Source organism: Lissotriton helveticus, chromosome 7 (assembly GCF_964261635.1).
Source record: "Lissotriton helveticus chromosome 7, aLisHel1.1, whole genome shotgun sequence".
Lineage (NCBI taxonomy): Eukaryota > Metazoa > Chordata > Amphibia > Caudata > Salamandridae > Lissotriton > Lissotriton helveticus.
Genome location: NC_136068.1, coordinates 1,657,045,963 through 1,657,058,189, shown reverse-complemented (window position 1 = coordinate 1,657,058,189; position 12,227 = coordinate 1,657,045,963). Strand labels below are relative to the sequence as shown.

At 43.3% G+C, this 12,227-nt stretch overlaps 1 protein-coding gene across 3 annotated transcripts in view; it reads left to right on the top strand.

Annotated features, from left to right (window-relative positions):
• LOC144770642 (zonadhesin-like) overlaps window positions 1-12,227 on the top strand; it is a 96,259-nt gene that overhangs the window by 40,752 nt on the left and 43,280 nt on the right. For 2 of the 3 annotated variants that reach the window (XM_078655338.1, XM_078655339.1), the window contains one exon: window positions 6,444-6,493. In XM_078655338.1, coding sequence (XP_078511464.1) covers window positions 6,454-6,493 — 40 coding nt within the window. In that variant the 5' untranslated portion in view covers window positions 6,444-6,453. Of the gene's footprint in view, window positions 1-6,316; window positions 6,336-6,443; window positions 6,494-12,227 lie in introns of those variants that run through there. The other variant, XM_078655340.1, reaches the window with a different exon arrangement.

Here is a 12,227-nt window from a genome sequence, read left to right as displayed (position 1 = left end):
AGACAGGAAAAAAACAATAAGAATGCTAGTATATCCCCCTGTAAGGCTAAATATGCCCAGCATTCCTCTTGAAATCCCAGGTCTACACAAATAGAAGGCCTGGTTGATTGGAGGAGCCTGATGAATGGGTCGAGGATAATAGGAGAAAGACTAATGAAGATTATCGATTTAGTAATGACCTTACCCCAGATCCCCCCCCCCCCCCATGTCCTCGTCCCATTCATCACTAATGAGGTCTAACAAAGCAAACCCTAGCTGGCAGAAAAGCTCAGCTGTAAGGAATCTTGGGTGAGTGTACCCTTATAGGATGCTGCCTTGTGGGATAAGAATATGCACAGCATTCTTCGTGTATGTGTTTTTTTTTTTCTTATCTTGTGACGCAGAAATACATCATTAATGACGAATGGAAGGTAGACAAGGGCGAGCAGAGGGTAATGTCATGTCTTGCTTTCATTGACCTAAGACATCTGAAAACAATGTTTTGTAGGTGAAAGTGTCCGATTTGGTGCAGTGATTGTAATGACCTGGAGTGAGGTGGTCACGCTAGTCTTTATTCAGAATAAGTATAGAGTAGAAAAGCAAATGCTCACTTTCCTAAACCACACCATGGGTCTTTCACTGAGAATTTATTTGCCGAATTTAGTAACTTGTATTTGTTTATTAGGTGGCGCCTACTGCTTGATTCCTTCCAAGAGGAAATTGATATCCAATAAAGAAAGTCTTAAGCTGAGTTTAACGATGTCTTCCACACAGCAATGAGTAAAGGAACAAGGACTGCCTAGGCCTGTCGGACCAATTCTTCATACTAATGACTGAAGGAACACCATGAACCAATAGCCAACACATGAAGGGACAGTGTACAAATGTCCCTTTAGTAGTGGGTAGATTTAGTAGCAAAAAGGAAAAGTTGTTGATAACTTAAGGGGATGACCAAAGAAGGATTTAAAGAAGAAAGTGCCAACATTTAAAAATGTAACAATGCTGTACCAATTCATTAGAAAGGCAAAAAAAAACATTTAATGTGCTCTAGATAGACCACATGACTGGTACAAAATCGCAGAGTTCTGTTGCAGTCACTGGGGAACTGGATATTTCTGAGGGCCTAGCGGAGGCATTTAATAACACATAAATACATAATTTTTTTTAATTAAAAAAATGTTTTAATATAGGCCTTCAAAATCAATGAGCTTATGCTTGCTCACCCATTGAACATTCCGCCTCAATTATAATTCGGAAAGAGGGTTTTGAAGTCGATTATCCATTAAACCTACTTTTTAAATGTGTTTTTCTATGTACAACACTGAAAAGACTTTGCAACAATATAGTTTACCGATTGAAAGATCCACATTAAAGCTACACAAGTAAAATTCTCCTTAAAACACGACTTTTTTTTATTTTTGAACAACGGCACTCTCGTAAGATCAAACAAATGGTCTGTGCACATAGGCAATTGTGTTATAGGTTAAGGACGCAATCGATGGGGCAAATACCAATGACTGAAGTTTGATACATGGTCATCCAGAGCATGCCTCGTGTTTCTGCTCTCTATGAACCCACCGTCGGAAAAAACACCCTGAATGTGATGGGAGAATAAACAGACCACATCAAGTACAAAAAGAAACCAGTAATGTTCCGCCTCCAGAGCTGGTAACGAAACGGCTATCCATCAACAAACCAGCATCGGCAATGTCAATAGGTCTGACTTAAGGAATGCTGTATGCAAATGTGAAGTCTTATGAGTAAATAGCCTGGGAATTATGTATTTGTGAGGAAGCTAAACTGTAGAATAATATTGGTATGGGTTAAAAGGCCAGGCTTTAGTTGCACTGTCAAGCCAGACCTAAAGATCCATGTAGGTTAATGACTGACCTCTTCCCATCTCTGCTGATGCCAGAGAAGGGTAAACGCCATACATTATCTATTTATTTAAGACACTTTTACACCATGACCATGTCATGCGTGCACCCCTGCAAGCTCAAGTTCAGCCAGCTAGATAGATAAACAAACGAAATGATCACCTGGAGGGCAAGCCCATTTTTTGTGGCTGTGAACAACTTCTGCCAAATCGAAACCTGTATTCCGGGTCGCCAATATGTGGGCAGAGCTAAAGCCCCCTCTCATTATGCCCACATAATGGTCTGTGAAATGAAGCGCTGTCAAGCCAGACCATAAATGAGTTTCAACCACTATTCTAATTTTCCTTTTTTTATACTTTTATTTTAATTTTTTATAAAGTGACCCAATGTCACAATCCAGTTCAGCTTGTTCTTGATGCATAAGAAGGCCCTCTTTCTTACCAAATCTATTGGGTTACAATCTGGGAATAGCTGATGACGATGTCCTGAAAGCCAACTTTTGACTTCCATGATCACTGTCTCACCCGGTTACTGCCCAGAACGGCTTGATTTAATGGAGCAACTATGCTTTTGTCATGACTGAGTGCTGAAGACTAGATGTAGTTTCTTCTAGTAGTTCACCCCCGGGAGCCACTGGTGAGGTGAATTCTGCTTTGTTCATGGGTTCCTCTCATTTTTTTTTTCCTTCCAAGACGTGGGCCATGGCATTTGAAGGAAATAGTCCTGGATTCTTTTATTTCTGCCGGTGTTTACATTCACATCAGACGAACATGTCTGTCATTTCACAGGGCCCTCATGCGGTTAGACCGTTTAAGTTCCATGGCATCCAATTGGGTCTGTTAGCAGGGCTTCAGTGCCCTCCCTCTGCCACAAATTCTGTGGCGCGAGGCCGCCAATGACAGGTGGTCGCCGTATTGCTCTTGTCACTGTTCACCTGCATCAGCTAGATGCCAGAATGAAGACTCCTCCCCTATGACAGCAGTTACAGTAGTAACCCCTCGAGATAATCTGTTACGGCCACAACTTTAGCTAACTCATATTTTCTATTGGTGTCCCCTCACAAGATATATTTGTCACTTTTTGCCTTCATTAAATCTCGTCTTCACAATGATCTGCTTTATCGTTGTCTGTATTGGGGTTCTATATACAATAATCACCTGGAGAAACAAGCATTGGAAATGCAATAGGTCTCGCATTAGGAAAGTTTGAGCTATTGGTCTTATAAATTAATTTTTTATTTATTTATGTGTTTGTTAAAATAGCTAAATTAATAGCTCTGTCATTTACAATGCCAATAGTTATAACTTTCGCAAATGTGACACCTATAGCATTTGTAATGCAACATGTTTTTTATTTACGTGACTGAGATGTATTAATATTACAAATAACAATGGCTTATTTTTTTTGTTAAATTAATTGTTAAATAATTTATTTAATTTGTAACAGCCGAGTTTAAAGGAACAACACGAAAAGCCTTATGTGGGTTCTTTCGTCAGTGGGTGCTCTTCAAATAGCGCGCTGAACGCATTTGCTTTTAGGTGACCTGGTTTGATGTTTATGCCCGATGATTTGCAACCCTGTAGTATTCTGCGCACACATTGAATACATTAATAATTGCATGCATATTCAGATGAAAGCAGCTTTCAGGAAATAGCTCTGTGCGCAGGGAGAAGCGGCAAGTAGGGGAGAGGAGGGGAGTGCGAGTAAGAGATATTTAAAGGTACAGGCTTGCCTTGGCAGGTTTAAGTATCCCTAGCAGCATGCACCGAGAGAAAGGAAAATGAATCTTAAAGGCACCGCAGGAGAATTGTGAAATGGACAATCTGGTAGCTTGTTTTCTGCGGTCGCGTGAATGTTCATATGAAGCAGTGATTAAAAAATGTAAACACTGGAAAAATGTCCTACTACGGAGCGGGTAAAAAAAAAACAAGACGGAGGGAAGGCAGAGAAGGGGAGGGGGGAGGAGAAATGCGACACGGCGGCCAGGGGAGGGGCGGTGTGAAGCAGCAGGGGCCTTTGAAGTGAAGCTAAGCTTTACTTCAAAGGTGTGGGAGGAGTGCTGCTGGTGATTGACTGGCGATTTGATGATGTGCACGAAGCGCATTGACCTAAAAGCGCACGGGCACAGCATCAAATCGCCAGTCTAGGTAAAGCTTATTTAAGCCCCTATATAATCTCGCTCCCGCTCAATGCACATGCGCATTGAGATAGGTCGCTCGACCTAAAGATGGATACTGTCCTTCGATCAAAAGGTTAATAAACGAATGGCTCTCAGGATACAAGCAAGAAAATTTCCTGTATGGAGATTTTCACGATCGTCAGGGAATTTACGGCTCGGCGGTCGAATTCGATCCAGACCGCCCCCTCTGAGCTGTGGGTTTCTGATCTCGCCAACTTCTTCACTACAAAGATAAAGCTGATTCAGGACTCCTTTCCACCAGGGCAGGTTCTAATTACCCCTTGCTCCGATGTTGAGCCAGTTCTATCGGCTCCTTCAGGGCAAGTCTTGTCAGACTTTCCGCCTATTTCAGCTCCTTCATCATTGACACTCATGGCTAACCATAAATCGGGCTCGCCACTAGACCCATGCCCGGCCAAATTTTTGGTGAGGATGGCGGCAGTGGTTAACCCGCTAGCGAATCCCCTCCTGAATCTCTCCCTGAACCGGGGGGTGGTCCCTTCGGCTTGGAAGCAGGCAATGGTCATCCCCCTCATTAAGAAGCCTGGTCTCGATCCCGAGGTGTTGGCCAATTATAGGCCCATTTCTCTCCTCCCTGCGTTGGCCAAAATCTTGGAGAAGCATGTGCACAGTGTGCTATCGGATTTCTTGGAATCGCACGATCTGCGTCACTCCACTCAATCCGGGTTCCGGCCTAATCTTAGTACTGAGACAGCGTTACTGGAGGTCTCTGAAGCCATCAAGGAGACACTGGATTCGGGCGGCAGAGCCATGCTGGTAATGCTTGACCTGTCGGCGGCCTTTGACACCGTCCCCCACGAGGGTCTGCTCGTCAGACTCCATGAGATCGGTCTGAGGGGGACGGTGCTTAGCTGGTTTAGATCGTTTCTAGCGGGCCGTCAACAAACGGTCTGGGCCTCATCCAGCTCGGCTGAGATGCCACCTTAGGGAGTCGGAGTCCCGCAGGGCTCGGTGCTGAGCCCGACTCTATTTAACATCTTTATGATCCCTCTGGCGCCACTGGCTGAATCCTTTAGGGCCCAGATTGTATCCTATGCCGATGATACCAGCTCCTTTTTACCTGCAGGAAAGGAGAGGATTTTGATGGAGAGAGGATCCGTGAGTGCCTTGGGGCTGTTTTTGAATGGTTCCAGCTGAACAGCCTCATGTGCAACTCAGATAAATCGGAGGTACTCTTCTTCGGTTGTCAATCTGATCCAGACTGGCAGGAATATGTGGCCCGCTGATATGTCTCCTCCAGCTCGCTCGTCTCAGTCGGCTAAGAACCTGGGAATCAGGATGGACAATGGTCTGACTTTAAGATCTCAGATCATTGCCCTCACTGGCACCTGCTTTGCCCTCCTCAGGACGCTTCGGAAGTTTCTTCCTCTGCTCTCTGAGGAGCACAGGAGGACGACGGTACAGGCCTTAATTGGGTCTAGATTGGACTATGCCGACGTCCTCTGCCTTGGCTTGCCAGAGTACCTCCTGCAACGGCTACAGGTGGTCCAGAATACGGCCGCGCGAGCCATATTTGGCCTTCATAGGCGAGCCAGAGCCGCCGGCCTTTTGCAGTCCCTTCATTGGCTGCCTATCCGGAAGCGGATAGTTTTTAAGGCTCTGACTCTGGCCCATAAGGCTCTCCACGCATCTGGGGCGAAGTATTTGCAAAGGAGGCTCGCTTTCCACCATCCGGCACGATCTCTGAGATCAGAATCGATGTTTTTTGCTCTGGTTCCTCGTGTGAAGAAGGCCCGTACTGGAGGGCGCTCCTTTAGGCTGCGGGCCCCACAGCTCTGGAGCACTATGCCTCTCGCATTGCGTAGCACCCCGAGCCTGCTGGCTTTCAGGAAGGGCCTGAAAACTTGGCTCTTTGCCCTTTAGACTCCCCTCTTTTAACAGTTTCCATCTTTTTTTGGGGTTGTGTTTGTCTTTTTCAGGTTGTCAATAAAGCGCCGGGACACTCTTTCTGAGTAGCCGTGCGCTATAAAAGACAAAAATTAACATAACATAACAAGCAGGTTGCATTAGAAAAGTGGCTTGGTTGAATGAGGGAGATAAGTGGGGCAGCTGTGTGCTAGGTTACTGAACCCTTGGTTGCCATTACTACCTTGTCTCTTCCCCTCAAAGTTTTTTTTAAATTTTACAGGTAGCATGCCATCTGAATAATGGTGCCAGTTAATGTTTCCTATGTGCGGGACATCCAGAGGGCTAACCTGTAGAACAGATGAAAGCGATTTCAGTATTCAAGTTTGAAGTTCTTTTAATGCTGTAAGAGTGGTTCCTAATTTACAAATTAGGTATGTGAGTGACGACAATAAATATGGGCTTATGTAGGAAGTAGTTGTGTTGATTTCAAGATTTCCTGTTTCTAGTTATCTTTATTAATTGTGATTATTTAATTGCAGGGCTTTTAAAATGGACCGGAGAGGATTCATCATCCTTGCACTGACTGCAGGTGAGTGAATACCAGTATTGGGTTGTGGGGACATTCCTAGCAATTTGAGTTTTAAATGGGGGAGATAATCCAAACAGTTTGCCAAAAAACGAAGGCACACATATGCTCGGGTACTTTGTGCAAATCTCTTTAATTCACGGTATGTTCAGCAGCCCTCCAAACAGCCTCAACGTGTCCAATCCTCTTTGTTAATTCAGAATTTATATTCTTGTTCTAAATTTGGGAATTTTTTTAGTTTTTCCCTTTTTCCTTCAAGACTGACATTTAAAAAAAAATATATTTCTAACTAACATTTTCGCTGAAGGTAATTTTAACGCGTATAAAATCGCCATAAACAGTCCCATTTGAAACTGTGGAAAAAGGGGATTTAAGAATGTATAAAGAATTCCCGGCCTACCAAGACAGCTTCTTTAATTGGATCAAATCACTTCCATAGATTAGCAAATCCTAGACCACCAACCTGTGTGCCCTAAAATACACAGCAATACTGTTGAACACCTTACACTGAGACTGGCTCTCTCAGCCTTCTTCTTAAACAATCTGATCACCTTAATTACATCTTTATTTCTAGATCTCATCATCCAAACCACTGTGGTGTGTACCAGGGCTATGTAAATGTCAAATTTATTTTCAGCATGCACCTCTCATTATCTCTAAGGATTTAAATCCTTAAAACTTGTATGCTACTGTAAAGGGAACCACTCTGATGCTGCTGAACCACCAACCTCATTTAGGTGTCAGTTTCTCTACATTCTGCTCGTGTATCTCTGCCATCTTTGGATGGATACCAATAAACCAGCTGAAGCTATAGCAAGACCAATTATTCCTCTGCAGATCAATGATGCACATGGAACTAGTGGTCCATCAAAGTTGATACTCCACTACCAATAGCGTGCGCTGTGATATGCTTTGGAATAATCTGGAATTCTAACTTTTAGCCTTCAGACTAACAGTTGTAAAAACGTCCTTCCACTGACCTCAAATCAAGTTCTTCATCGAAAAACTCTTCTGGATTTTCCACGCTGGACACAAGTGACCATCAAATTTGCACCCCCAGTATTTTAGTTTGTTCTGCTCAACAATGTGTTACAAATGTTCCTGTGTCTGCAAGCAATGGACCAAACATCCTTAGCCCATCTCTACATGACTGTGCTTTATCCACCTGTTAAGAGTGTCAACAATGCATTACTGGATGGGCTTCATGTGGAGTAGAACTTTCCTAACTCAAGGACAATCTCATTTCTCAATTCAATCTAGATAATGCACTCAAAGATGCACCTTAGGATCAAAATCACAAATTGAATGTTAGAGCGAACACCATTGGGTGGTGTTCGCCCAAACATTTCCACTTTTACTGAAATCGATTTTGTTGGCTAGAAGACTATGCACTGCTAAGGAGCTTGTGCTCTCTCCCTAAAACATTGTGTAAGACCTGGCATTTTTGGCAGATTTCCCTGTCTTTTTTGCTTCTGACCTACTGTGTTTTGAATGTGTGTTGAATTTTGTTTTTGCTGGTTTTAGAACTCTGCACTCTTTACCACTACTAAAGTGTTCCCTGTGTAAATTGTGGCTATTATTGGTTACCCCTAATTGGCATATTTGATTTACTGGTAAGTCCCTAGTAAACACTAATTAAGCCCAGGGCCCGTAAATCAAATGCTACTAGTGGGCCTGCAGCACTGATTGTGCCACCCACATGAGTAGCCATGCCACCAGGTCTCCGACCTGCCACTTCAGTTTTAAGCTGCCATGTCGACCTGGCAAGTGCATCCACTGGACAAACCCAAGTCTTCAATCTTTCTACATGTCAGGCACCCCCAAAGTAGTCTGAAGGGTAGGGCGCAGTGTTTGTGAAAGGTAGTACATGTGCTGGTGTCTTTTATATTCCATTATAGTGAAATTTTGCTAATTTTGCTTTTCACTTTTGCAAGGACTGTCTCTCCCATAGCTTATCATTGGAGCTGTGTGTAACCTCTTACAAGTGTATATTTCAAAGGGGAAAAGATAGTGAGTTGGGGTCCTTGAATTTGCCTTGTAAAAATACCTCTTTTAATGAAGCTGGTTTCTAAATGGCGGATTTGAAAATGCCACTTTTAGAACGTGTCAAAGGGGATTGTGACTCATAGCTTACGCGTCACTAAAGTAGTTGCACAGCTTTATGCACATTTGTGTTGAATTTTTATAACATACTCACTCGTAAACCAATTTCATCCATTTTATCAATACTTTGTTCATTTTTTATTTTTTTTGTCCGTCACGTCACAGAAAACAAAGTTCCATATTTTCACACTTGTTAATGACTCTTGGATTGCCCATCCGGGCTTATTAATAGGCACGTAAAGACAACCTCATCAGTCCGTTACGTATCTTCACCCAATGCATTTGGGTCTCGTGTTCGACCTTCCTCGGGGGTATCTACAATTATTAAGAATGCACATGTCAGCCCCACATTTTTTTTTCAAATGACTGTAAATAACACAATCTTTGTTTTTTTTTCTCAAACCCAAAATCATAATCCATCCTTCTAAAACAAATGTTTACTCCCCACTGCTAAGTTGTTTACCTTCTGTGCGACATTACCCCGAATCGGTTTTCGATAGCACTTTAGATGTAATAGCCCATCCGCCTTGCATTCCGCCAATCGGTTATACCACGTATCTTACTCTCCCCAGATTGTACCTGTAGTCTTTGTTGTGATTCCAAGAGCTAACCGCCCCTTGCAGAACGCCACGTTGAACCCGTCTTTGTCCAAAACTCCCTGTTTATCACCTGGGTACTACCCCCAAGTGACTATCTCGATCCACCCTCAAAGGAACGAACCATTGACCTTACTAAATCCCCAACACGTTCCTCATCAGCCCTCTTTGCCATAAAAACAATATTGTGTGCCTGCATAAGCACTAGGCTGCCAAAATGGTGCAAGAGAAAAGGAAAGGAATGCTTCTATTATAAATATGGCGCAATCCTGCCTTGTCCCTCTGACTTTCTTCTCTGCCCTGCTCCACTAAAGTCATAAATATGCCCCTAAGTTTGAATTGTAATACTTGGGAGCAATCTCCAAGTTATAAAGCCCTGCTTTGTCCCAATTTGAGCTTTTGTTCTCAAATTTTTCACTTTTGTAATTTGAATCGGCGATTTTCATTGTATTTTCTTAACGCATTGTTTGATTGTTTGGTAATGCGTAACTATAACCAATTTCTTGGGGGCCTGTGGGGTTTTGCTCTAGTCACCGGGTTATTCTGAGGAATTGTCATTGAGTCTGCTAAATAGTGTCTTCAATTTGAGGGATCCCCTCAAAAATGAAAAGGCAATGCTCCACAACCAATGAGCGTTTACTGTTCGTCGATGCTTGCCCAATGCTAAAGTCATTTAATCTTTTAGGGACCCACAACAGCATTGGTGAATTAAGATGCCAACAATCACTCTTGTTTTGCAAGCTGCTCTATTCTCCTAAAACCGTTAGATGGCAGAGTGCTTTCGGTCTAGCTGATTGTTTTTATTTGCTGGGTCTTGTATGCCTGCACTGGCTAGCATGATAAACACAATTTGCTCTATTAACAAAGAACTAATGGGTAGGCATCCGCTTGGAAAAGTATGATCCCCGCACTTATCAGATCTCTGTTCGTATTCTATGAAATCCTGAGAAACCATCATGGGTTACACTATTCAGAAGTTGTTTAAACATGCTTGTAAAGTTTAAATATCCAAGTAGTTTGTGAATATCCGACAAACCCAATTATCAGTTCAAGGTTAGTTTGCCCATGGATTTCTAAACCGGCACTTATAAACTTGAACTTTGACAGAGTTTCCTACAGATTATGTAAAAAGTAAATTTAAGCCCTACCCCGTCACAAGAAAGATTTCAAACCCTAGTCTTTTAGTATGCGCACAATGTAACACTTACCCCCCCCCCCCCCCTCACCGCCCACTTCTGACATCTTTTCTGCGCCCGCTGGGGCCTAAGAAATTCCGCGGAATCAGGACATCCTCATTGGTGGCATCCAGAATGGCCTTCAGAGGGACTGCAGGTGGTTTGGCTTGGGCCACTACAAAATGAATGTAATCTTCCGCTAGTGATGGATTTGATTTGGACATTGCTTTAGGATTCCTCGACATATAGTCAGCTGGATTTGCAGCTTTTCCGGTTTGTGGACAATGGTATATGTATATTCTTGAAGGCGCATGCCCCACCGCTCTATTCTGGGTCGCATTTTGGCTCTGGGATTTCCAAAAATAGTTAACAGGGCCTGGTTATCCGTGATAAGCGTAAAGTGTTTTCTATAAATGAAGATGTGGAAAGGTTTGCAGGCCCAGACTACTGCTAAGCTTTCCTTTTTGGGCTGAGAGTATGCTCTCTCTGTGTCCGTGAGACTCCGACTTGCATAGGCTATGATGTATTGTTGATCTCCTTCCCTGTCATATTGAGCTAATAGGGCTGCAAGTCCCACAGGACTCTCATCCACAGTGATTTCAGTTTTTCGCCGAGGATTGAAGTAAGCGAGGTCGTTGGCTGCCTCCACTGAAGCTTTGATCGCATGGAAAGCTCGATCACATCTCGTGGTCTATTGGAATGGATGGCCCTGTTTGTCCACTTTCTCAGCAGATAACTGATGGTGGAGTAATCTTTAATGTAACGTGCACAGTAGCTTGCCATGCCTAGAAAAGAGCGCACATCTCCAGCGTCTCTTGGTTTGGAAGTATCATTTAAGGCTGCGATCTTTTCTGGATCCGGTCTCATGCCTGCACCGGAAAAAATGTATCCGAAGAATTTTTATGTAGATTTGTGGAATTCACACTTGTCTTTATTTAATGTGAGGTTAGCCTCCAGTAGGGCATGACAAACTCTGTCTAGCGTCTTGTCGTATTCTTGCATCGTTGCTCTATATACGATAATGTCATCACTGTAGTTTAGAGCATTGGAAATATGATTTACTTTCCTGATGGCCTCTTGAAAGATCTCAGTGGCAGATGAGACCCTAAAACTGAGCCTTTTGTATCTGAGCAGGCCTTGGTGAGTCGCCTGTGGTAATGTATCTCCTTTTTTCATGAAGTTCCAGCTGGTGATAACCCTTGTTGATATCTAATTTGGAGAATATTTTCGCCCCATTGAGTGACGCAATCATGTCGCTGAGGTCCCGGGTGTCTGTCTGTCTCTCTCTCTCTCTCTCTCTCTCTCTCTCTCTCTCTCTCTCTATGGAGGTGTTGGGTGCTCTCATATCCACAAAGAAACTCACTTTGCCAGGCAAGCCCTTTTTTTGGTACTACGATCACAGGAGAGACCCAGGAAGTGGGTCCTGATGATCTCTCAATGTCTGCCCTAAGCGGATCCAGCAGTTCCTCTTTCACCGACCGTTGAAGGGGAAATGGACATTTTCTGTGATGGGTGACACTGGTTCATGTATATGCAGTCGCTAGTTTTTGGAAATTTATGAACTATATCAGGTTCTTCATCAACTGATATAGTATTTCTACTAGTCCCAATCGTTCCGCCGTAGGCAAACTGAGAAGACAATCTGCTTCAGGACCGTCAATGACATAAATGCTGGTGGGAATAGTTCTGTCCTTGTGTGTGAGATTAGTCTGAAATTGTCCTAAACACGGAAGAGGTTCCTTTGACATCCATGTGTATATTCCTGCACAACAGCTTAATACAGGCGTGGCTGTGAGTCCATTTGATTATATTCTGCAACAGACCTATAGTTGAGATGCCCCACTAGCCAATATGAACGTGGCC